Here is a 24,445-nt window from a genome sequence, read left to right as displayed (position 1 = left end):
GCTTCTCATTGCAGTGGCTTCTCTTGTTTCAGAGCACGGGCTCTAGGTGCACAGGCTTCAGTAGTTGTGGCTCATGGGCTCTAGAGCACAGGCTCAGTAGCTGTGGTGCACGGGCTTAATTGCTTCGCGGCATGTGGGATCTTCCTGGACCAGGGCTCGAACCTGTGTCCCCTGCATTGGCAGGTGGATTCGTAACCACTGCGCCACCAGGGAAGTCCCCATTCCAAACTTTCAAGGCCACTTGAGGGAGGAGGGAGGAGAGGGCCTGTGTGGGGGGGTGTTGGGGTGGTGGTGGAGAGGACCTCTTGGGTCTGTTTACTCACTCAGAGTCCGGACTGACCCCAGAGGCACAGCCAGAGGGACAGGGCCCAGTCCCACTCTCACCCCCTCTGGGGGCTAACTCCAGGAAACATGGCCAAGTTTGCCCTGAATCAGAACCTGCCTGGTAAGTGTGCAAAATGGGATTTGCATGTGTACAGATCCACACTTGGTACCCAGAGGCAGACACAGCCCTGCAGCTCCCTCCTTTGCAGAGTGGCCAGAGGGCCCTTTATAAAGGTGGATAATATCATGGCTTAAAATCTGCCTCTGGTGCCCTGTCACAGGTGGAATAAAACTCCATCTCCTCATGGTGGCCCAGAAGGTTCCCCACATCTTCTACTCCTCTCCCCACACTCCCTTCCTTCACTCTGCTCTGCATATCCTCGCCTCCACCTGGCTCTTACTCAGGCCCACCCTGGTCATTCCACCCCAGGGCCTCTGCATGGGCTGTTTTCTTTTAGGAACCTCCTGTCTCAGCTGCTTCCTCCCCCTCATTCAGGGCTCAGCTTGTAAGTCCCCTCCTCAGGAAATCTGCCCTGACAGTCAGAGCCCAAGTCTGTCAGTTATTCTCTATTTCATCTTGGAATTATTATTATTGCCCTAAGCACCATTTGGTACGATTGTGTTTATCTGTCTCCTACAAGAGGGCAGGGATGCTTGTCTTGTTCACTATGTCCGCAGCACCTAGAAAAGTGCTTGGTACATAGTAGGTGCTCAATTAACGCGTGAACCCTCGACTTTTGGGGAGCAGAGAGGCGTTTAAGTCTTGGGTGTGCAATCCAGGTGTGCAGGGTTTGGTGCAGGTGGAGTCGTGCAGGCGTGTCCTGGGGCAGTGGGGACGCCCTCTCCGGGTCTCTCCGGCTTGACGCCCCTCCACGCCCCTGTCATGCCCACAGACCTGGGCGGCCCTCGCCTGTACCCCAGCGTGACTGGGGGAGCTCGCAGCCCGAGTTCGCCCTACTCGGTGGAGACGCCCTATGGCTTCCACCTGGACCTGGACTTCCTCAAGTACGTGGAGGAGCTGGAGCGCGGCCCCGCCGCCCGCCGCGCCCCGGGCCCCCAGCCCGCGCGCCGCCCCCGCGCGCCACGGGCCGGCCTCGCAGGCGCGCGCAGCCCAGGCGCCTGGACATCCTGCGAGTCCCTGGCCAGTGACGATGGCGGAGCACCGGGCGCTCTCTCCCCGGGCGCGCCGTCGGGGCTGATGCTGCCGCCGCTATCGCCGCGCGCACCCGTGCGCAATCCGCGCGTCGAGCACACGCTCCTGGAGACCAGCCGGCGGTTGGAGCTAGCGCAGGCGCACGAGTGCGTGCCCAGCCCCGGCCGCGCGATCCCGCGCAGCCCGCGCGGGTCCGGCCGCAGCAGTCCCGCCCCCAACCCGGCCCTGGCCTCGCCCGGCCCCGCGCAACTGCAGCTGGTGCGCGAGCAGATGGCAGCGGCGCTGCGGCGCCTGCGCGAGCTTGAGGAGCAGGCGCGCGCGCTGCCCGAGCTGCAGGAGCAGGTGCGCGCGCTGCGCGCCGAGAAGGCGCGGTTGCTTGCTGGGCGCCGGCAGCCCGAGCCCGACGGGGAGGCCGAGGCGCGCCCGGACAAGCTTGCTCAGCTGCGGCGGCTCACCGAGCGCCTGGCCACCTCTGAGCGCGGCGTTCGCGCCAGGGCCAGCCCCGGGGCTGACGGCCCTGACGGGTCGGCTTCTAGCCTCAGCGAGAGTGCGCTGCAGGTCCTCGACGGGGCGCCCCAGACGCGGGGTACAGGCACCCAGACCGTGCTGGAGACTCAAGAGGCGGGAGCCCAGGCGGTGCCGGAGACCCAGGAGGCCGGCGTGGGGGCAGCCCCCGAGACCCTCGAGGAGGAAGTGTGGGTGACGGAGGCTCTGCTGGGGCTGCCCGCGGCCGCCGAGCGCGAGCTGGAGCTGCTTCGCGCCAGCCTGGAGCATCAGCGCGGGGTGAACGAGCTCCTGCGGGGTCGCCTGTGCGAGCTGGAGGAGGCCCGCGAGGCTGCCGAGGAGGCACAGGCAGCGGTGGCGGCCCAGCCCCAGCCGTGCGAGGCTGCCACCCAGAGCCCGTGGGGTTGTGCCGAGAGGGCCACGCAGACCGAGCCCGCTGTGGAGGCCCCTGCCCCGACGCAGGAGAACCTGCCCAGACCCACGGATGGGGACAGGGCAGTGGCACCCGCGGGTGAGTCCCCCTCCCCGTCCCTCGCTGAGCCCTGGTTTGCTGGCCACCGAATTCGAACTCAGTGTCTTCATCTTATCTCCCCCAGGCACCCTCAAATCCATTATGAAGAGGAGAGACGGTACACCTGGCGCCCAACCCAGCCCCGGAACCAAGAGCCTGCAGTTTGTTGGGGTCCTCAACGGAGAGTGAGCACTTTCCCCCTCCCCATGGCAGCGTCTTCTGGGACTGGAATGGGGTTTGAATCCCAGCTCTGCCCCTCGCTCGCGGCGTGGTCTTGGCAAGCCTCAGTGTCCTCATCTGTAAGATGGGAACAGCCACTCCCACCTCGCAGGACTCCAGAATGAGCCCTCAGGGGAGGCTCAGCAGATGCCTCCCACCCTGCCCCCAGGTACGAGAGCTCATCCAGCGAGGGCGACAGCGACAGCGAGGACGGCGCTGCCGAGCTCCCGAGGAGCAGTTCGTCGGGCTCAGGAGACGACAGCGGCGGGGGATCCGACTCCGGGACCCATGGCTCTCCCAGCGGCGGGGAGGCCCGGGACCCCGAGCCGGAGGCAGAGCCTCAGCCGGGTGCGCAGGGGAGGTGAGCAGCGCCGCGGACACGGAATAGGAACGGCTGCTCTCTTTCCCGTCTCCCCACTCCCCATCCCAACCCCTCCTTAGCCTCTCCCTGTCTCCGTCTCCTTGGCAGTAGGTGCGAGCTGAGCCCGCGTTTGAGGGAGGCATGTGCAGCGCTGCAACGGCAGCTGAGCCGACCCCGCGGAGTCGCCCGCGACAGTGTGAGTGCGGGGAGAGGCCTTCGCAGGAGTCATAGGCCCGGCAGGGACCTCCTCTGACTCCTACCTAGGGAAGAGCATCGGGTTCTTTAGAGTTAGGAGGGTCCCAAGTTCCATCACCTCGCGCCAGGGCCCTCCACAGATCCCAAGCTCTCCAAAGGGCTCTTCGCCCCAGGACAGGGCTGATCTTTCCCTGATTTCCCAAAAGGGGTCCGACCCAAGCCCCAGCCCCACTCCCGGACTCCCCAAAGACAAACGCTCACCGCCTTCCGCCACTTCAGCTTCTTCCACAGGCTCTTCCTCAGAAGGGGAGCATCCCTGCCCCCTCGAGCCGGATACCCACACTAACTGTACTCCCTCCTCGAAAGGGTTGTGGCCCTAGGAGCGACCATCCTCCCCTGCCTGGGTTCCCAGTCCCGCCCCCACACCCTCCCTGCCACCCCGTCCTGGACCCTCGCCGATGTCTTTCCCCCATCCTGTCAGGGCGCGGCGCGCCTAGTGGCCCAGGAGTGGTTTCGAGTGTCGAGCCAGCGGCGCTCTCAAGCGGAGCCCGTGGCCGGGGTGCTGGGCGCGGTGGTGCGCCTGGGACGTGAGCTGCTGGAACACGTGGTGAACCTGACAGATGGCAACGGGAACACAGCCCTGCACTACAGCGTGTCCCATGGGAACCTGGCCATCGCGAGCTTGCTGCTGGATACAGGTCAGCATTGAGGAGGGGTGGGGAGGGCACCAGGAAATAGGGTGCCAGGGAAGGGAGAATCTGGGCAGGTCCTGGCTGGGAGGACCTGGAGAAGGATGCAGAGAAGGGCTGGCCAGGCAGAGGGCACCACTGGCCCTTCTCTGGAGGTTACATGACCCGTTATGGATAGATTGACCGCTCTGAGCTGTGAGCTCCGCCCTGACCTGCCTCTCACTTTGCAGGGGGAGGGTATTCTGGGCTTTGGGATTGGGTAGACCTAAATGTAGAGGAATTACTTCATTTCACCAGCTTTAGCTTCCTCCTTTGTGAAACGGGGGATGCAGTGCCTCCCTCCCTGGGCAATTGTGATAACACACACGTATAACAGCGCCAGGCACGCACGTCAGTCACTGGTCCCCATGCCTTCTGTCCCTGAATCTCCAGCCTTAGCGTTCACCTTGTTTCTGAGCCCCAATATCCATCCACTGCGTCTTCAGCCTCCAGGGAAGGTACTGACTGGTCAGGGCTGTGACTGCCTCCCGGGCTGGGACACTGGGCCTGCAGTCCTCCACCACCAGGTCCTGCATTGGCCCCATCTCACACACATTTCTATCATCTGTCTCAACGTTTCCCCCTCTGGAGCAGAGATACACACATCCAGGTGTTGCTGAGCCCACAGACATATATTGAGAGCCTTCCAGGTACCAGTGCAGTGCCAGGATGGGGGTGGGTCACCCCCATGGGACTCACAGCACAGGGGACAGTGGACAGTAGACAAACTGTCCACCAAGAGCTCTCCTGGGTGTCCTCCTTCAGGTCCAGTGTCCTCTGGGGCCTGCCCTGCCTCTCATTCTCACTGCAGGCTGAGGCATGTCCTGCTGTCCCATCCTGCATGCCACCCCCCTACACACACAGATCCATCCCATTTCTGCAGGTCTTGGTGACTGGGGGAAAGGGCACAGCTGCTCTGGGCTGGACAGGGAGCTGGGGCTTGGGAGGAGGGGACAATGCATGAATTCAAAAGGTATTTCCTGGGACTTCCCCGGCGGCCCAGTGGTTAAGACTCCACACTTCCAATGCAGGGGATGCGGGTTCGATCCCTGGTCAGGGAACTAAGATCCCACATGCTGCGTGGCGCGGCCAAAAAAAAAAAAAAAAGGTATTTCCTGGGCAGCTCCTGTCTTAAAGGGGGCTGAGGACTGGGGTTGTGGAGGGTGGCAAAGCAGTCATCTTGGTTGCAAGGCCCGAGGCTCCTTGGATCCTCTTATTCCCTGCATTTGAACCTCCCCCACCTTCAGCTCCAACTTTCCAGACCTTGCCGTGGGCCTTCTGGTTCTCACATGGGTCAGCCCCTCTGGCCCTCCCTTCCCCCAGGACCCAGAGCCCTCAGTGCACCCTTCATGCAGGGGCTGTTTCCTCTCATCTCCCTGGAATGAAGGGCCTGGACATGGCTGTGTCCTCCTTGTTCTTTATCTCCACTTCCAGACCGTTTCCCCTTCCTCCTTTAGTCCCATCTTGGAGCCTCTAATTGATCAGACCACTACTCCCTCCGCCCCTTCTGACTTCTCCCTCTCACCTCGTCACTCTTCATTTCTTGAATCTTAGCTCCTGGCTGGTTCTCCTCCTCTCCAGCCTAATCCTCACCAATATCAGTTTCCTGATGGATGATCCCTCCCACTTCCTGGCTTCTCAGTTCCTTTTTTTTTCCCCTGGCTATGCCACAAGGCATGTGGGATCTTAGTTCCCCGACCAGGGATCGAACCTGCACCCCCTGCAGTGGAAGCGTGGAGTTTTAACCCCTGGACCACCAGGGAAGTCCCTTCTCAGTTCCTTGACCTACTCCTCTCCCTTCACCCTGACATCAGCCTTACACTTGTAAGGTCACCACAACACCTTGATGTCATCAGTAACTATGCCCCCTCCATAATCTCACTTCCTAGCATTCTCTCCTGAACTCTCACCTTCCAACATCTCAGCTCACTGTCTCCTGTTGCCCAACTCCCACAATCCTTGAACCTCGTGGGACCAGTATCCATTGCTCCCACCACATTTCACTGTTCTGTCCCCTTGCCTCCTGGCCTATCATTAACTACTCCTTTATGTACCCTTTCAAACCCATCCCCATACCCCTCCTTCACCTCATCCTACTTGCCTGGCAGACCCCAGTGGGGCACACAGTAGACCCTCAAGTGTTTGTTGAATGAATGAATAAGCTTTCATGAGCAGGGGCTCTGGGTGTGTGTTGGGGGAGCGGAGATAATTATCAATTTTACTCGATAATTATCAAGTAAACATAATTTCCAATAGGGGTAAGGGCCATGACAAAATAAAACCAGGGGAGGGAATCAAGAAACAAGGTGATCCTTTAGCTTAGCAAGGCCTCAGGGAAGGGAAAGGGAAAATAGGTGGGTCCCCTGGCTAGCTGCAGAGACCCCACTTTGGTTATTTCTCTGAGCCCCCTTCTGCACCCAACACCCTCCACCAGGGTCACAGAAGCTTGTGGATGGAATGGACACCCAGAGAGTATGCCACACAACTAGGGAACGCCCTTAATCCTGACTTAACCCTTTTACTCGCCAGCCGGTTGTCTCAGATCCCCTCTCACTAGGGCACCCTCTCCATGACCCTGATCCACTCCTTTCCCCAAACCTCTCCCACCCATTCATCTCTGCAGACTGTCCCTAGACTTGTGGAGCTTTCAGAATGGTGGGGTACATGAGCATTAAACATTCTGGGGAATGAGGTCCAGAAGTAGGTGCGGTGCTGTGAGGAAGAGGGCCAGGATGGTAACAGAACTGACCCCAGAGGAAATGGAGCTGATGTCTGTGTTCAGTTCGGAAGGATGGGCAGCAGCAACCAGACTGTCAGTTTCCTAGGGCTGCTGTAAAAAAAGTGCCACAAAGTACCACAACATGGGTGGTTGAAAAGAGAAATTCATTTTCTTGCAGTTCAGGAGTCCAGAAGTCCAAAATCCAGGTGTTGGCAGGGCTGTTTCCTTCTTAAGGGCTCAGAGGGAGAATCTGTTCTGTGCCTTTCTCCAAGCTTCTGGTGGTTGCCAGCAACCCGCAGCTTACGGCAGCTTGTCTTCTCTGCCTTCTGCATCATATAGCTCTTTATCTTTGCTTCTTCCGAGGATACCAGTCATATGGAATTAGGGCCTATCATGATAACCTCATCTTAACTTGATTATGGTTTGCAAAGATCTTACTTCCAATTAAGGCCACATTCATACGTACTGGGTGTTAGGAGTTCAACATATCTTTTGGCGGGGCGATGGTGGGGGGGACACAACTCAATCTGTAACATAGGCTTGGGGGAGAAAGGACAACTCCAGAGGAAGGAACAGAAGTTGATAAGAGCCTCAGAGGCGGTGGTGAACAACGGCCTGTATTCCAGGTGCAGTGGGGAGACACAGGAGGGCTCTAAATAGATGACGGGGCCAAATTTCTTTTGATCTCTTTCTGGATGCTGCATGGAAACTGGAGCGGACTTGGACACCAGGGGGGCCCGGCTGGCATTTCTCTGGGGGAGCAACAGTGGTGGCTTGATGGGTAGTAAACGTGAAAATAGAAATGTCCATTTACCTCATTCATCGAGCAGCTACTAGGTGGCAGGTATTACTCTAGGTACTGGGGGATACAGCAGCAGACAGAACGAAGCCCCCAACACAGTTTGAAATAGGAAGGTGAGGAAACTCTTCACTGAGATGAGATGCGAGCAGAACCCTGAAGGTAAGGGAGGAGCCATGTAGATCTTGGGGGGAGAGCCTTGTAGGCAGAAGGAACAGTAAAATCACACATGACCCTCAGTGACCAACCTGACTGAACAAATGAACCTGAGGCTTGGAGGGAGGTGAGTGGACTAGGGGGTGTCGGCTTCTTGGTGGACTGACCCCTCTTCTCTCTCCCAGGGGTCTGCAAGATTGACCACCAGAATCGAGCTGGCTACTCCGCCCTCATGCTGGCCGCACTCACCTCTGTGGGGCGAGAGGAGGACATGGCCGTGGTCCAGAGACTCTTCCGCATGGGCAGTGTTAACGCCAAGGCCAGCCAGGTGCGTAGATACCTCCTCCCTGGCTCGGAGTCCAGGGGTCTTTTCCACTTCTGGAGCCAAATGTCTGTGACCCACCTCTTTCCCCCGGAGCCGACACCAGCCCTGTCCCCTTTCTTTCCCATTCCCCAGACGGGACAGACAGCCCTCATGCTGGCCATCAGCCATGGCCGCCAGGACACAGTAGCGGCCCTGCTGGCATGTGGGGCAGATGTGAACGTGCAGGATGCAGATGGGGCCACAGCGCTGATGTGCGCCAGCGAGTATGGGCGCCTGGACACTGTCCGGTTGCTCCTGGCCCAGCCAGGCTGCGACCCCGCCCTCCTGGACAACGTGAGCCACCATGGGGCTGGTGGGGTAGTCACACCTTGGTTCAGGGACCTGACTGTCCCTATCATCCCTCAGGAGGGCACCAGTGCCCTGGCCATTGCCCTGGAGGCTGAGCAGGATGAGGTGGCCGCCCTGCTGCACGCCCACCTGAGCTCAGGCCAGCCCGGTCCCCCGGTGAGTGCAGCCCTAGCCCCAGCCCCAAGAGACAGTTTCCCAGCTGCACAGCTCAAGGATCCCAAGTGAGCCCCAGGAAGGTGGCTTCTCTTCGTGCACCCCGGGGGAGCACCAGGGGTGGGGAACCTGCGTCTGAATTCTATGTGGCTGGGATATGATGTTCAACCTGCAGAACACCAAAGGACTAGACACACCTTCACTTTACAGGTCATGAACCTGAGGCCTCCAGAGGGGACATGCCATAAGGTCAGAGTAGAGCTGTCAGACCTAGGTCAGACCATGTCGTGTCAGTGGACTCCTGTTACTGCCCCCCAGGGAGGCTCACAGCAAAGGAATAAGGTCGAGGGGGCAGGGGAGGGGGGTGCAGGCTCCCCACACGTCAGAGCTTCAGGGTTGGAGACGATGAGTTTGCCAGCAGCAGGCAGGAAGGGCTGGTCTGGGGGCAGAGCACTGAGTTTGTCCCCAAGGGGGAGAGGCTTACGTTCAAAAGGCAAGTGCCAGGCTGTTCTCAGCACTTTCATAATTAAAAATCATCCTGGGGGGCCTCCCTGGTGGCGCAGTGGTTGAGAGTCCGCCTGCCGATGCAGGGGACGCGGGTTTGTGCCCCGGTCCGGGAGGATCCCACATGCCGCGGAGTGGCTGGGCCCGTGAGCCATGGCCGCTGAGCACAGGCTCCGGACGGGAGAGGCCACAACAGTGAGAGGCCTGTGTACCGCAAAAAAAAAAAGAAAAAAAAAAAATCATCCTGGGAATTCCCTGGCAGACCAGTGGTTAGAACTCCACACTTCCATTGCAGGGGGCACGGGTTCAGTCCCTGGTCAGGGAACTAAGACCCCGCATGCCTCATGGCGCGGCCAAAGAACACAAAACGAAGCGAAACACCAACTCATGCTGTGAGCCTAGCCATCCCACACTCTCCTGTAGGGATGGGGGAAAGGACCCAGGGAGGCCAAGTGCCTCTTCCAGGTCACATGGGACAGAGGCGGGATTCAAACTCAGGTGCTCTGGCTCTGCTGTAAAAGGTGGGATTCCTGCTTAGGCAAGGTCAGTAGACAAAGGCAAGACCTCCACTAGGCTAAGCAGCCCTGAGTCTAAGGGGGCTGAAAGCCAGTGTCCTGCCTACAGGAGACTGACAGGAGCCCCCCTCAACCTCTCTCACCAGCTGCCCTCTGACCACCTCACGGCCAAGCCAGGTGAAGGAGGCTGCAGTGATGGTGGAGAGGAGCCCCCACCTCAGTGACTGGCCTGACACACTGGACCTGGATTGGGGGAGAGCTTTCCCTCGCCCACCTCAACCTCGGGGCACAGCAAGGGTCAGGGTCCACAGGGAGGGGCTCTGCTTGAACTCTGCAGGGTGAGGTGGGACCTGAGGCACTCTGGTCCACTCACTCCTCCAACCTTCTTCCTTAATAAAACATTCCTAACTCAGCTTATCTTGTTTTGGAGATACACACAGACACGTGCTTCTCCCTCCTCAAAAAGAAGGCGCGTTGTTGGGAAAGACAACCCCTCCGCCCCCCTTCCAGAGTGCAGTGGGTCAGTGCAGACCATCTGGGGGTCCCATGGGAGGGTTTTATAAGGTTAGTGGCAACCAAGACAAAACCCCAAGTTTACACAGAATATAAACGCTTTATTAACAGCAGGTCATCCTCGTGGGCCAGGTAGTCGACCCAGACACCCAGGACCCTGTAAACAAACCCAAGTATGAGATGCTGACAGGTCCCCCTCAGCAAGTGGCAAACTCCCTCCCCTGTCTTGCCAATCTCAGCAAACCCTTTCTTCACACCCCGCCACCAAGAGCCCCTCATCCGTACGCTTGGCGAAACCTCCCTACCACCAGCCAAAGGTCTAACAGGGACCTACCTACTCTGTTTCCCACTCCAGTTGTGCACTCACCAGTCCCAAGTTCAGCGCAGCCTCCGAGCCTCTCGCTCTGACTCCAACAGGGTGAGCACGTCGCCCTCGCGCACGGGGCCTTTCACGTTTCGGATGATGGAGCGGCTCGTGTCGTCCATGAATTCTACGCGCACCTATGGGGTTGACGGGGATGGGGGGGTACCGGGAAGAAATCAGGGTCGGCCACAAACTCGCACTGTGGGACAGACAGCTGATTTGGATTCAGAGCACGTGTCTGCTTAGACACACTTAAAAAGGGGACTGAGCCTAGGAAGTAGGTCTGGGCCGGGAGACGAGCCGGAGAGGGGCCGAAGCGTGGAGAACAAAGCTCTTGAGCGCCAGAAAAAGCCACTGGTGGGGGACAGCTGCCGCTCTGCGCCCGTCGGGGACGGGAGCACAATCGTGAGGGCGTGGAGCTACACAGTGGTCGTTGGGATCGGCTGAGCCAAGAGAACGAGGTATGTCAGGGCTCGAGGAATGAGGTCGACCGAGCCCAGACCCGGTGGGCAAGGCCTCAGCAAAGGCTCGGACCCTCCATGAGTTTTCCGAAAAAGGGTACGTATCGGTTCTCAGATACCAGGGCACAGAAGTCATCATCGGAGACTCAAGACCCCAGACCCCCCCCCAGACCCCGCCTCCTCGTCTCTCCAGCTCACCTGCGTGCACTGTCCCTGCGAACCGGTCCTGCCCAGCACCTTGGTGACCTGCGGTAAAGAAGTTGGGATCAGATCTGGACCACCCGGTTCCCCTACTCCTTCCTCCCTCATCCGGGCCCTCAAACCCGGGCTTCCGCCTCACCCTGGCAAGCTTGATGGGCTGCACACGGCTCGTATCCATGATGGTGGCGCGGCGGCTGTCGGGCGGAGAGGAGTCACGTGTCTCGGAGAGAACATTTATAAGGCGTCCTAGCCCCGCCCACTCCCGCTCTCGCGAGACCATACTCCATGTTCCCAGCAGCCCTCGCGGTAGAGACGTCACCGGCGCCCTTCAGCGCAGGGGAAAGATGGCATCTGCTACTCGCTTCATCCAGCGGCTGCGGAACTGGGCATCCGGGGTGCGCGGGGCGGGAAGGGCTCCACTGGCGAGGGTGGGGCTGTGGGCTCCGTGCGCCCCGGACACGCTCCTGTTACTCACCCCCCTCCTGCACCTCTGGGGCTGAGGCCAGTGGTGCCGAGATTCCCCTAATAAGCCGGGACCCCGCGCTCAGCCTGGAACCTCCAACTCTTGACCCTTCCAGCCCAGGGCACGCCCACCTCCACCCCCAGCCCTTGGCCCTCTCTTGGCTGGGGTCCCACTCAGGCCTGGGATTTACCTCGTCCTTCTTAGCTTTGGATCTTGTGGCCCCGGCCTCCAGCTTTCCTGTTCACCTCCAGGGCCCATATCCTTGTCGCCAAATGCCCATCTCCCGCCTTCCCTTCATTTGTCCAGCCCCGGACTGCCCCACGTTCGCTGGCCTTCTCTTCTGGGGTGCCCTGCGGGCTGACCTCCTTCCTCTCTCTCCCACAGCAAGACTTGCAGGCGAAGCTGCAGCTGCGTTACCAGGAGATCTCCAAGCGGTGAGCAAGCCCCGCTCGCTGCCCGGACTGCAATCCTGTCCTTCCATCAAAAACAAAACCCCTGCTCTTTTAGACCCCTGAAACACTGGGCCGAAATCCTGCCTCTAGCCGCCTAGCTTGCTACGGAGGCAGAGGTTTGCCTTTAATCTTGCTGGACTATGTCGGAGAGTGGTGCTCGTGGAACAACCAGATGGGGCTTGAATTATGAGTGGGAATCCTCAGTGTGATTTGCAGTCCTAAGTGTGGCCCTGCTAGTTAGTGTTATCATCCCCAAGCTACACATGAAAATATTTGAGGCTCGGAGAGACTAAATCATTTGCTTAAAATCACTCAGAAGCCAGCAAGTAACAGCTGGGATTTGAACCCATAAGTGTATTGATTTCAAACTCATTTGAGTCCAAAAATTTCTTGACATTTACAAACCCCTGCTGTGTCCTCAACCCTCTGGGATACCAGTGCGAACAAGAAAAATTCTTCTCATTGCTTTCATGGAGTTCATATCCTGGGGAGGAGGGAGAAACATAACATAGTAGGGAAATAAACACAACAAGTAAAAAACATTGTTCTAGAATGCTCTGAAGACAAAGTGAATAAGCTGGAGGGTGCCTACCTCAGATCAGGTAATCAGGAAAAGGTCTCAGGGATTGACGTTTGAGTCACCTGAAATGCCAAAGGATAGTTATTAAAACATTCCGGGCAGAGGGAGCAGTAAGTGCCAAGGCCGTGTAGCCCGACAGAGCCAGAAGTAGGAAGGAGGCTAGTGTGGCTAAAACACTATGAGAAATGGGGAATAACGATATATATATGAGTGGCAGGCAAAGGTAAGGCAGCCATGGAGGGTTAGCATGAAAAGAAGAACAATAACATTAAAATAACCAAATCTATGTGAATGCCTGCATGTTGTGACTGATTCCAAATATCAAAAGTTTTAAATTGCTTTTCCATCCAGGGTAGTTGATACAGTTGAGGAAACAGTTTTGTAAAAATTTTCAACTTTTTTTTTTAAAGGATAATGGCGCCCCCTAGTGATTCATTTAGGCCTTTCCGTTGGGCGCTGGTTCTTTTTATACTTTGTGTGTTCGTTTTCTGTTGGTCCCTGCCCAACAGAGGGTCATCTCTGCACTCCAGGGGTTAAGCAGATTCTAACCTCAACACAGGATATTGCCTTTATTTATTTTATTTTATTTATTTATTTTTAATTTATTTACTTTTGGCTGCGTTGGGTCTTCATTGCTGTGCGCGGGCTTTCTCTAGTTGCGGCGAGCGGGGGCTACTCTTCGTTGCAGTGCGTGGGCTTCTCATTGCGGTGGCTTCTCTTGTTGCGGAGCATGGGCTCTAGGCACGCGGGCTTAAGTAGCTGTGGCTCACGGGCTCTAGAGCTCAGGCTCAGTAGTTGCAGCGCATGGGCTTCGTTGCTCCGTAGCATGTGGGATCTTCCTGGACCAGGGCTCGAACCCATGTCCCCTGCATTGGCAGGCAGATTCTTAACCACTATGCCACCGGGAAGTCCTATTTTATTTTTTTAAATTTTTAAAAAATATATTTGTTTGTTTATTTTTGGCTGCATTGGGTCTTCGTTGCTGTGCGCGGGCTTTCTCTAGTTGCGGCGAGCAGGGGCTGCTCTTCATTGCGGTGTGCAGGCTTCTCATTGTGATGGCTTCTCTTGTTGCAGAGCATGGGCTCTAGGCGCTCGGGCTTCAGTAGTTGTGGCACTCAGGCTCAGTGGTTATGGCACACGGGCTTAGTTGCTCCGCAGCATGTGGGATCCTCGCAGACAAGGGCTCGAACCCGTGTCCCCTGCATGGGCAGGTGGATTCTTAACCATTGCGCTACCAGGGAAGTCCCTAATTTATTTTTTATTTATTAAAAAAAAGGTTTTTTGGCCGTGCTGCACGGCTTGGGGGATCTTAGTTCCCTGACCAGGATCGAACCCGGGCCATAGCAGTGAAAGCACCGAATCCTAACCACTGGACTGCCAGGGAATTAGGATACTGCTTTTAATATTAAGTTTTTAAACTTTGTTTTTATCTATTTCTTTTTTTCCCCTTGGTACAATGACTGTCACTTGTTTAAGAAAAACTTGAGTCCTGGCAAAATGATTATCAGTAAAGTTGGTTAAAAAGCCAGATGAGGGACTTCCCTGGTGGCGCAGTAGTTAAGAATCCGCCTACCAATGCAGGGGACACAGGTTCGAGCTCTGTTCCGGGAAGATCCCACATGCCGTGGAGCAACTAAGCCCATGCACCACAACTACTGAGCCTGTGCTCTAGAGCCCGCGAGCCACACCTACTAAAGCCCGCGCGCCTAGAGCCCGTGCTCCGCAACAAGAGAAGCCCCCGCTTGCTGCAACTAGAAAAAGCCCGTGCACAGCAAACAAGACCCAACGCAGACAAAAAAAAAAAAAAAAAAAAAAAAGATGAATGAGAACCCGATCTGTTTATGATTTTTCTATCTTTTCAGCCCTCCTTCTCTGCAGTGGTTTCCAGGGAAGCTCATCTTTTGTTAGCGATTTTGTTTGTTTGTTTTCTGTTAGCGTCTTTTGTTAGCGAGGTTAGTGATTACTTTTCAGGCCTCTAACTTTGTGTATTGACTCCAGGGTTTAGTCAAGCGAAGACAGAGCTCTGTTCACTCCCCCTCTGGTGGCAGCGACCATGAGGTGGCAGCAGAGACCTCACAGGACAAAATGCTCTGAGTAATAAGGCTCGATCACAGTAGAGTTCTTCAGAGAGTTCCTGAGAGAACTGGAAACTCAGAGGTTCTGCAGCCTGGCCTTTGGGGACAAAGCCCCTCAGAATGAGCCAAGTCTGGGGTTGTTTCCCAAGCGTTTGCTGACCATCATTACTTGGTAGGTGATGGGCAGAGCCCCAGGCCCCAGCCTCTTCATTTCTCGAGGACCTGCGGTGGAAATGAGACCAGCTGCCAAGCTCTGGGCCATGGAGAGGTGGGAACAGGCCTCCCTCATGAAAGAGTCCTCCATACCCGCCACTTTTGGGGCAGGTCGGGGACCTGTGGTGGGGCAGACCCAGGCCTGGCCTTCCAGCACCTTCACATCCAATACAGGGGCTCCCACCTGCTTCTGGGCATTGGACCCTCCCCAGGCATATGGTCATGGCAGTGTATCAAGGGATACTCCTGGCCTGCAGCACATCCCAGGGGCTGCCGACCCCAAGCCTCGTGACTGAGATGGTGGGCCCATGTTCCAGCACAGCCACGCAGTGAGAACGACTTGTCATTTTTGTTTCAGTGCCCATGTTCTTTTTCCTCAGAACTCAGCCTCCTCCCAAGCTCCCTGTGGGCCCCAGCCACAAACTCTCCAACAATTACTACTGTACACGTGATGGCCGCCGGGAAGCCACGCCGCCCTCAATCGTCATGTCCTCGCAGAAGGTGCTGGTGTCAGGGAAGCCAGCAGAGAGGTGAGGATGCCTCAACACCCCTCCTGCGACCAGCCCTCTCTCCTGCTTGTGCTTTTCAAGGTCCCAAGTCTGTTGAGCATCAACTGTGGCAGGAAATGTACTGCCGGGGGCTTTTCATCTGAGAGCTCTGAATCCCCAGCTACCCTGGTTGGGTTTCCTGCAAAAAGCAGAGGAAGCTCCAAGGGCCCTTCAAGGGCCTTGGAAGAAGCCCAGGCATTGTTGTTTTTGTAATTTGATATTCTTCTTAAAGAGAGAATTGTATAAACCTCAGGCCCCTCAAAACCCACTTTGGTCCCTGGCCTCAGGCATTGTCTCTTAATTAAACAGGAACAATAATGTTATTTACTTTAGAGAGTTCTACTGGGACAGAATCCCACAGACTGGGTGGCTTATAAACAACAGAAAATTGTTTCTCGTGGTTCTGGAAGCTGGGAAGTCCAAGTTCAAGGTCCCTGCAGATTCAGTGTCTGGCACTTTCTTTGTTTATAGATGGTATCCTTTTTTTTGCCACACCATGCAGTATGTGGGGTCTTAGTTCCCCAACCAGGGATGGAACCCATGCCCCTTGCAGTGGCAGCGCTGAGTCCTAACACTGGACCGCCAGGGAAGTCCCCACAGATGGTATCTTTTTGCCATGTCTTCACATGTTAGAAGGGGCAAAGGATCTCTAGGGTCTCTTATAAGGGCACTAACCCCATTCATGAGGGCTTCACCTTCATGATCTAGTCACCTCCCAAAGGCTCCACCCCATAACATCATCATGTTGGGGCGTAGGATTTCAACATATGGATTTTGTGGGGACACATTCTGTCTATAGCAGAGTCATTATGAGGATTAATCCTCATAATTAAAAATCTGTAAGCTCAAGAATGGAGTCAGTGCCATATCTGCCTCCTGATAACTCCATGAGTTAGGCAGTGATGGCCCCTGCTGCAGAAGAAGAAGTTGAGTCACAGAGAGGCCAAGTGCCTTGCCTGGGTCACACAGCTGGCAGGTAGTAGAAGCATGATTTCAGAGCAGTTTGCCCAGACCCCCAGTGGTGGTCCTTGGCCCTTCTGCCAGTGTCCTGTTCTGGGGCAGCGGGAGTGGGGTGCGAGTGGGAAGGGGTGCTGGAGGAGGAGCCCAGCTATTCATGCTGGTTCTGGGACCAGGAGCCGAGGCACGCTGACCAGGGGTTCATGCGGGGCTCGGGGCCGAAAGGGGGCTTGTCAGCTCACCCTTTGGGGGACCCCATTGGAGGGCTCTGGGCATTCTGAAACACTGCACTCTGGCCTCCAGATCCATGGTGTCAGCGGATGTGTTCCTGCCGGGGCAGGGGGGTCTCCCTCAGCTTCCTCCACACTGTTCTCTGGAAACCTGGGCCTAACTCAAGTCTGTTTTCATCTTCCAGCTCGGCTGTAGTAGCCACTGAGAAGAAGGCTGTGACGCCAGCTCCTCCCATAAAGAGGTGGGAGTTGTCCAAGGATCAGCCTTACCTGTGACACCATGCCCCAGGACGCCTGGCTAAGCCCTCAGGGCCACTGGAGTGCTTCCTCTTCCTTGGACTTTGGATTCCCTCTGGGGAGAACGTGACCTAATTTATAAAAAATATATACTGAGCTCTCCAGAATGGCTTCTGTTTTTACTTTTGAAAGGACACACAGGCTTACTTGAACTTCAGGGTGAAGTTGGTGCCGAATCTCTTAATCCCATGAACGCTCCAGGAGCAGGGGAGGATAGTGGTTCTCGAGCTCCAGGGTGACGGTGCTGTCACTGGGCACAGAGATGTCACTGTCCCTTTCTCGAGGGCCTGGCTCTAACTCTGAGAGTGTCAGAGCGGGTTCCAGGACCTCTGGGTGTTTGGGGGCACTGACTATAAAGGACAGTGCGGTGGAACAAAAACGGCTCGCTTCCTCCTCTCCCGAGAGCTCTCCTAGCCATTGCTTGTGCGGACATTCACCAGCAGGCTCCCACTATGGCCCCTGCCTGACCTTGACCACCCTGCCGCTCAGCAGGGACGGCAGAGGACAGTGAGGTGGCTCACAGGGAAGGCTCACCTAGGCCAGTGGGGAAAGGCCTCCCTGAGCCAGAAACGTTTCTGTGTGGGCCTGGGGGACGTGAGGCAGAGTCAGCCCAGGAAAGGAAGGGGCTTCTTTCTGTGGAGCAATAAGCAGGGAGTGAAAGCTGAAAAGGAAATGGCCTTGATTTGGTTGTAGGAGCGAAGGGGAGCCATGCAGTGACCTCAGGTGGGGGACTGTTGTGGCTGCCCTGTGGAAGAACCCCAAAACCCATCAGTAGGTGAAGATCAGCTGTATGCCAGGAGAGTGTTGAGGCTGGCCCGCCTTTGGAAGCTTGGAGCAAGGCAGGAAAAGAGTCCCAGGAGGAGGTATAAGTGCTCCAAGAGTGGGTGGTACAAATGCTAAATGCTTATGAGAAGAAAAGGCTGGGAAGTCTTCCTGGAGGAGGTGGGATTCTGGTTGGAACAAAGGATGAATTAGATACAGAAAGATCAGGAGAGCTGGGCAGGGTGTGCAGAGGCCACAAGGAGGATAACGCTGGAGGGCTTCTAAAGACCCCAGGCAAGATGTGCCATTGAAAGTTTCTGAATAAAGTTTTATGACCCAGCCCCCTTCTGCCAAGTGAGGTAGCAGTGAAAAGATGGTTGTCAATGAGGCTGTGGGCCCTCACTAGACCCCGAATCTGCTGGCACCATGGTCTTGGACTTCCCAGTTTCCAGAACCGTGAGAAAATAAATAGTTGTTTACTGTATAATCCAAAAAAAAGAAAAAAAGTTATGACCCAGACTTGAAGTTTGGCGAGGGAGTGCCGTAAGAAAGAGGTCTGACACCTCTTGAGCCCTTCCTCTATGCCAGGTGCCGTTCTAAATGCGTTACATCTGTGATCTTGGTTCCTTCCCAGAGCAAGCCCGTGAGGTTATAGCTGTTGTCAAACCCTTTTACCCTCAACAGAAGAACAGGCGTGGAGAGACAAAGAACTCTCAGGCTCATCGAGAGATGGCCCTGAACCTAGCCGCTGATGAGCCTGCACTCAGCCGCTACATATTGTCAGCTGGGTGAATCCACAACTTCTTCAGTTTTTCTCCCTGGACCCCAGATGCCAACCTCACCAAGAAGCCAAGCCTCACAGGTGGTGTGGGACGCTCCCCTCCCCTCCCTTCCCCTCCTGCAGGCAGTCCTATTTGCTGCCCTTTCCAACTGCCTCTGCACCAGTGCACCTTTGCCTCTTACCCCATGTCTCCTGAGCATTGGAGATTATTATGGAAAAAAAAATATGTATATATATACATACACTCCAAATGCAGCTATAATCTCTAACACTTCTGAATAAGCATGCCATCAACCTGCAAATAGAGGTCCTTCTGTGAAAATCTGGCCGCTTTAGTGTTGCTTCACAGGACATTTGCACAGCTGTTACAACGCTGAGGACAGTGACTTGTCTGGGGGGCCTGCTGGCAGTAGCGCTGCTTCTCCTAGGGGCAGAGCTGTAGATAAAACATAGCAGCCAATTGGATAGAAAACCTGCAGACGGTTTGTGTTTTATGTGCCTAGTGAGCGTGAGAAGAGAAAGCCCAGGCTGCTTTCGCCTGTCTTGTTCCCAGAGTAAAGTATACGACCCGGCTGCCTCTGAGGAGCCTACACGGATTATGAGGTAGTGAGCGTCGGTGAGAACATCCAGGTGCAAGGGACAGAGGACCCAGGATGAAAACCAAGAACCAACATTTCCTTCATTTATTCACCAAATATTTAAAAGCCTGCTATGTGTCAGGCTCAGTTCCAGGCACTGGGGATACAATGAGCAACACAGCATTCCTGTCTTCCTGGGCCTGACATTCTAGTGGGGAATCAGACAATAAACCAAAGTAAGTAAGTCGGGCGCTCAAGAGAAGCAGGAGGAGGGCGTGCCTGAGGGAAGTGGCTGCCATATTAAATAGGATAATTAGGCAGGAGTATTTGGTGCATGTGGAATGTTAAATATTGTAAGTAGACAAGACTTGTCGGTACTAGTTCGTTTGCACCTCCAGAAGTTTCTAATTTCAAATAGGACCAATACCTTTCGATATATCTTGTCACAGGGAAAAGTGGGAAAGAGACTCAAATAGAGGGTCCCCTCGCACTCGGACATTTACGGTACCCATAACGCGGGGCCGCCGCGGGACCCGCCCCGGGCGTGGGCCCCGCCCCCCGGATCTTTGCGCACGCGCGTACGTGGATCAGCGCGAGGCAGGGACTGGTCTGTCTTGGCAGGAGCCGGCGCCAGGCGGGGTTGGTGCGATGAGCGGTTGGATGGCGCGGAGCCGAGCGCAGCGGGCTGCGGCTCTGGGCCTATCGCTGCGGGTCCTGCTCAGCTTCTGGCTGGGCCTGGAGGCCGCCCCGACCTCGATCGCGACCTGGTCCTTGACCCCGACCCCAGGTGAGTGTTCTCCGTGCAGCCCTGGCGCCCTCCAAGCCTGCAGCTTAGCTCCGCCCCTGCCCGCCAACAGCGCCTCACCGTTGGCTGCGCCGCACGTCCGTCCCGGACACTCCCCCCTGCACGTGGCTCTAGGGGACCCAGGCCCTTGAATGAGCCTTCCCCAGTGGGGGAACCCTCCGCCTGGGTTGCTCTGCCTGCCTTTAACTACCCTGCTTCGGCCCTGGTTACACTCTCTCTGCTTTGTCGTGCCCCGCTGTCACCTCTAAGCTGCCCTTCCTCCAACGTGGGGCAGGAAAGTTCTTTACAGGTTCTGCTTGTCCGACTTCCAACCTTACGGAGCTGGTCACCTGGCGCCTCCTGCAGCAGCTGCGGCTTCCATACCCTGGCGCCCGAGGGGCCATGTGGCCATGTGGTTGCTCGGCGACCGTTTCCCGCCCTCCCAATCTGCACCTTCCTTCTCCGGCCTTAGAGAAAAAAAGGTCTTCCCTGTGACCCCAGGCCCTTGGACACGTTTGCCTTGGCCTAAATGATGTTGGTGGCCCTCTCAGAGGTACCCAGAGGCAGCTGGGCAGGTTAGAGTGACCTCTTTGTGCTCACAGGTGCCCCTGACTTTCAGCTGTGACTCAGGTTCACACACCGTCTTATCTGGTTCCCCATCTCACCCCAAAGCCCCTGCCTTTTCAGGCTTAATGTTCCTGGTTCCTTCAAGGATCAGGACTCACATTAACCAAGTACCACACTCTACACACAAACAGTCTCTTCTCTTCAGCACACTGTGGTAGGGACTCCTAGCGTGCCCTTTTTACAGGTGGGGAAACTGAGGCTGGGAGGTGCAATCACTGGTTGCTCCAAACCAAAGCCCTATGAAGCCAGGTCCGCTCTGCTCTGCTGCCCACCCATTTTACAGAAGGACACACACTCCAGCAGTCCGGGGAAGGAGGTCAGAGGTTGCTAGGGAGAGTGGCAAGTCCTGGGGAGGAAGTTTTATGCTGCCAGACCCCCATGGGGTCTGTGTGGCCCACAGGTACAGTTGGGCCTGGAGGCCAGCCTGCGGAGGGGCTGGCTGTGGGGAGTGGGGGCTTGGAGGCACAGGCCCTTGTGAGTAAAGGTGGAAGGGGCAAGAGGACCAGGATTGTATGGAGGGGGACTAGGCTGGGGCCAAGCCAGGTATCTGCCACCCTCCTTGCTGCACCCAGGAGGAAACCATAAAGTCCACTCCCTTCCTCTGTCCCTCGGACTCCCGCCTGATGGCCCAGCTTCCAGGCCCTTCTGTGTTCATCCTGCTCTGGGTCCAGGAAGGCTCACATCTCAGCTGGACTCAGCCCGGACCATTGTGTGACCTGTGTCCACTTATCACTAGGCGCTGCCCCGGGTTTACAGTCAAAAGGTCACTGCCCTGACCACCACTAAGTGTCCAGTCTACGCGGGTGCCAGTTCAAGGGCCATTGTTCTAAGTGGGAGGCTGAGCTTCAGGGGTCTCTGAGAGGGGCCTGAGACCCCTCCCAGGAAATAAGCTGAGACGTGAAGTCTGAGGAGGAAATCACGAGGTGCAGAGAGGAGGGAGGAGAGGGCAAACTAGGCCAAGGAACAGCATGGGCAAAAGCCCTGAGGGGGAAAACGAGCCCAGGCCTCTTGCAGAAGCAGCAACGTGGCCGGGTCAGAGGGAGCTTGATGAAGAGGGGGAAAGTGGGAGGTCCAGGAGGGGTTCAGGGCTGGTCAGGACTTGCAGGCCGTATGGAGGTTGTAGAATTTGGTTGTGAGAGGGTCACGGGACCAAGGGCTGGGTTTCTGGGTTTTTTTGAATCTTTGAATTTTATTTTATTTTTTTATACAGCAGGTTTTTGTTAGTTATCTTTTATACATATTAGTGTATATATGTCAATCCCAATTCATCGCCCCCCCACCGCCACTTTCCCCCCTTGGTGTCCATACGTTTGTTCTCTACATCTGTGTCTCTATTTCTGACCAAGGGCTGGTTTTGAGCAAAGGGGGGCAAGGGTGGGTGACCAAACGGTGTGGCTCTGAGAGGTCTCTGATGTCTGAGTGGAGATGGGGGTGGGGAATCTGGAGAGGTGGTGGCACATTCAGGATGGGGAAAGTGGTCAGATCTGGGAGGAGTTTAGTGGGTGAGTCGACAAGCCACGGTGACTAAGCAGGTCCTCTACCCAAGGCCTCAGTTTCCCCTTTGCTGAGCAGCTGGAACATAATGGGCCCTGCTGACCCTGACAGGTGGGCCTGAGCCAGGTTCAGAGATGGCTCCTCCCCCAGTCTGTTTAACCACGGAACTTGGAGAGACTCCTGGGGAGACCATCTGGCCATTTGGAGCCGGGTAAAGACCCCGGGATCAGTAAGACCTGGGTTCGAACCCCGACTCTGCCACTAGCTTGTAGCCTCAGGCCTTACCTCTCCTAAGTGTCTTGTGTAGAATGAGCATGGGAGTAGAATCGGCCCAGTAGGGCTCTTGGTGAGGCTGTGAATTGCTCAGCTCCAAGGTCCACATATAGTGCATCCTTAGCAAAGGGTGACCACCAATGTAGTTCCTGGGACCTGGTCTGTCTCCTGGTGGTCGCAGCCTGTGACACTGTGCTTCCCAAGGAGGGTCCAGACCTCCCAGGCCTCACTTGTGTGCATCTCTCAGGCCCCAGCGCAGCCTCGTGCCCGCCCACCAACTTCCAGTGCAGGAGTGATGGCCGCTGCGTGCCCCTCACCTGGCGCTGCGACGTTGACCAGGACTGCCTTGATGGCAGTGACGAGGAGGAGTGCAGTGAGTGGCCATGCCCTGGGGGGCGGGGCTTTCAAGGGGCGGGGCCACAGGGAGGAGGTGCTTGTGGAAGGGATGTGGCTTTCAGGCAGGGCACTCTGGGGTGGGCGGGGCCTGAAAGGAGGGAGGTCTGGGAGAGGTGGGTTTGCAGGGGGCGGAGTTAGTGGGGTCGGGAGGGAGGGCTTGCAGGGAGGCGAGTCCTTGGAAGGTGGAGCTAACAGAAGCAGGGGGAGGAGCCTTTGGGATGGGCGAAACATATAGGGTCGATTGTTCTCGGAAGGCGGGGCTTGCAGGAGGTTGGGCTGTGGGGAGTGCCTGGGCCCTCTTGGCTGGGTGTTTGGGACCTGACTCACCCTGTACCCCAGGTATTGAGCCGTGTGCCCAGGACGGGCAGTGCAAGCCACCCACTGGCAGCCCCTGCTCTTGTGACAGCATCGATGACTGCCCTGATGGCATCAACAAAAATGTTCTCAACTGCGGGCACCAGCCCTGCCCGGAGGGAGAGCTGCGCTGCCCGCTGGGTGGTTCCTGTATCCCACGCACGTGGCTCTGTGATGGCCACCCGGACTGTTCCGACTCCAGCGATGAGCTTGGCTGTGGTGTGTGCCTGTGGGGGCGGGGAGGGTGGGTCGGTAGACAAGGACGCCTGACACCTTCCAGTGTATGACAAGGCTGGGAGCGTGGACACGTGTGTCTGCCTGCGCCCGTATTCCCGTGGCGGATGCACGAGGGCACTCGGGCAGCAGGGCTCACCAACCTCACTGAATTTGGGATGGAGGGTGAGCCCTAAGGTCCCCCCTGGGCACCAGAAACATCTGTTCATCCCCCCATGCCCCAGGTGCCCCCTCCCCAGCTACTGAATTCCTGGACTTATTGCAGGAACCAAGACCCTCCAAGAAGGGAGTGCCACGTCCATGGGGACCCCTGTGACCCTGGAGAGTGTCACTTATCTCAGGAATGCCACAGTCACCTCTGTCGGGGACCGGGACTCAGTTCAGTCTGGAAACCGAAGTGCCTATGGGATCATTGCAGCTGCTGGTAAGATAAACAGGTCCTCCCACCCCTGGGGCTTGGAGCAGCTGCTCCTGGGAGCCGGCAGGCTGCAGAACCCCCTTTCCAGTGTGTTAGGAGCTTGGTGGGTGTGAGCCTCCTGCCACCCCCTCCCCTCACCCACTCCTGTCTTTCTGTCCCCCACAGTGGTGCTAAGTGGAGGTCTGGCCGCCGCCATCCTCTTCATGTTGTCACGGCTCTGTGCTCAGGGACGCCTGTCCCCGCTGGGGCTGCTGGTGTCTGTGAAGGGGTCTCTGCAGTCAGAGAGGACGGCCTCAGTTCTCTGAGGATGATTTCTTGCTGCCACATCACATGGTCCCGAGTATGGCAGGTATGGGGACCCGCGCGTGGCTGTTGGCACAGCAGCCTCCAGACCTGGGTTCTTCTGGCCACATGGCGCCAAGTACCTGAGCTCCTGCAGATGTGATCGTGGAGGCTGGGAGTGTCCAGACCCTCCCCTGGACTCGAGGAGCCTGGATGGGGAACGTGCCACAGCCAGAACCGAGGGGCTGGCCCTAGGTCATTCCCGGGGTGGCCCCCCTGCTCAGATATCTGGGGAATGTGCCACAGCCAGAACCGAGGGGCTGGCCCTAGGTCATTCCCGGGGTGGCCCCCCTGCTCAGATACTACTGCTGCCCCCTCCTGAGGGTGGTGATTAAAGTTACTTCACATCCTCTGCCTGCCTCTGGGCCTCTGTCTCCCTCTGCCTGGGCAGCCTGGGGGCTCTGCTGCAGCCCCTCCTCTGTGGTGGAGCACCCAAGCCCAGAGAGGGTGGGAGTTGGGGACCCTGCCTCTGGCTTCCTGGAATCCAGAGCAGGGGACAGTGGGGCTGGGGGCAGCAGGACAGTTTGCATTCCC

The 24,445-nt window shown here is 56.8% G+C and overlaps 4 protein-coding genes across 4 annotated transcripts; 3 read left to right on the top strand and 1 right to left on the bottom strand.

The window, feature by feature from the left end:
- The first annotated feature begins 249 nt into the window (after positions 1-249).
- KANK3 (KN motif and ankyrin repeat domains 3) lies at positions 250-9,874 on the top strand. Its single transcript, XM_079703189.1, has 10 exons — positions 250-445; positions 1,218-2,492; positions 2,578-2,677; positions 2,881-3,072; positions 3,184-3,268; positions 3,749-3,965; positions 7,855-7,997; positions 8,127-8,327; positions 8,400-8,498; positions 9,661-9,874. The coding sequence occupies exons 1-10, from the start codon at positions 412-414 to the stop codon at positions 9,736-9,738; spliced, it is 2,424 nt and encodes an 807-aa protein (XP_079559315.1). The 5' UTR covers positions 250-411; the 3' UTR covers positions 9,739-9,874.
- Positions 9,875-10,107: 233 nt separating this feature from the next.
- On the bottom strand, positions 10,108-11,252 carry RPS28 (ribosomal protein S28). The gene is made up of 4 exons (XM_079702847.1): positions 11,193-11,252; positions 11,051-11,098; positions 10,395-10,528; positions 10,108-10,184 (listed from the first exon to the last, which is right to left on the bottom strand). The coding sequence occupies exons 1-3, from the start codon at positions 11,229-11,231 to the stop codon at positions 10,406-10,408; spliced, it is 210 nt and encodes a 69-aa protein (XP_079558973.1). The 5' UTR covers positions 11,232-11,252; the 3' UTR covers positions 10,108-10,184; positions 10,395-10,405.
- Positions 11,253-11,375: 123 nt separating this feature from the next.
- NDUFA7 (NADH:ubiquinone oxidoreductase subunit A7) lies at positions 11,376-16,975 on the top strand. Its single transcript, XM_079702430.1, has 4 exons — positions 11,376-11,448; positions 11,901-11,950; positions 15,217-15,366; positions 16,757-16,975. The coding sequence occupies exons 1-4, from the start codon at positions 11,398-11,400 to the stop codon at positions 16,845-16,847; spliced, it is 342 nt and encodes a 113-aa protein (XP_079558556.1). The 5' UTR covers positions 11,376-11,397; the 3' UTR covers positions 16,848-16,975.
- Positions 16,976-19,637: 2,662 nt separating this feature from the next.
- Positions 19,638-24,242, top strand: CD320 (CD320 molecule; the record flags this gene model as incomplete). Its single annotated transcript, XM_079703525.1, has 5 exons — positions 19,638-19,776; positions 22,415-22,540; positions 22,903-23,136; positions 23,417-23,575; positions 23,735-24,242. The coding sequence occupies 5 exons, from the start codon at positions 19,638-19,640 to the stop codon at positions 23,872-23,874; spliced, it is 798 nt and encodes a 265-aa protein (XP_079559651.1). The 3' UTR covers positions 23,875-24,242.
- Positions 24,243-24,445: the final 203 nt, after the last annotated feature.

This window comes from Hyperoodon ampullatus (assembly GCF_949752795.1).
Source record: "Hyperoodon ampullatus genome assembly, chromosome: 4".
Taxonomy (NCBI): Eukaryota; Metazoa; Chordata; class Mammalia; order Artiodactyla; family Ziphiidae; genus Hyperoodon; species Hyperoodon ampullatus.
The sequence above is the reverse complement of the archived record's forward strand: the minus strand, read 5'-3'. Positions and strand labels throughout refer to the sequence as shown.

Excerpts from the sequence above, each read along its gene's own strand:
- KANK3 (XM_079703189.1), top strand. The coding sequence starts at position 412 with ATGGCCAAGTTTGCCCTGAATCAGAACCTGCCTG. Across the intron at positions 7,998-8,126 it reads TTAACGCCAAGGCCAGCCAG|ACGGGACAGACAGCCCTCAT; the intron begins GTGCGTAGATAC and ends CCCATTCCCCAG. Across the intron at positions 8,499-9,660 it reads CAGGCCAGCCCGGTCCCCCG|CTGCCCTCTGACCACCTCAC; the intron begins GTGAGTGCAGCC and ends CTCTCTCACCAG.
- RPS28 (XM_079702847.1), bottom strand. The coding sequence starts at position 11,231 with ATGGATACGAGCCGTGTGCAGCCCATCAAGCTTGCCAGG. Across the intron at positions 11,099-11,192 it reads AGCCCATCAAGCTTGCCAGG|GTCACCAAGGTGCTGGGCAG; the intron begins GTGAGGCGGAAG and ends TCTTTACCGCAG. Across the intron at positions 10,529-11,050 it reads CGCAGGGACAGTGCACGCAG|GTGCGCGTAGAATTCATGGA; the intron begins GTGAGCTGGAGA and ends TCAACCCCATAG.
- NDUFA7 (XM_079702430.1), top strand. The coding sequence starts at position 11,398 with ATGGCATCTGCTACTCGCTTCATCCAGCGGCTGCGGAACTGGGCATCC. Across the intron at positions 11,449-11,900 it reads TGCGGAACTGGGCATCCGGG|CAAGACTTGCAGGCGAAGCT; the intron begins GTGCGCGGGGCG and ends TCTCTCCCACAG. Across the intron at positions 15,367-16,756 it reads TCAGGGAAGCCAGCAGAGAG|CTCGGCTGTAGTAGCCACTG; the intron begins GTGAGGATGCCT and ends TTCATCTTCCAG.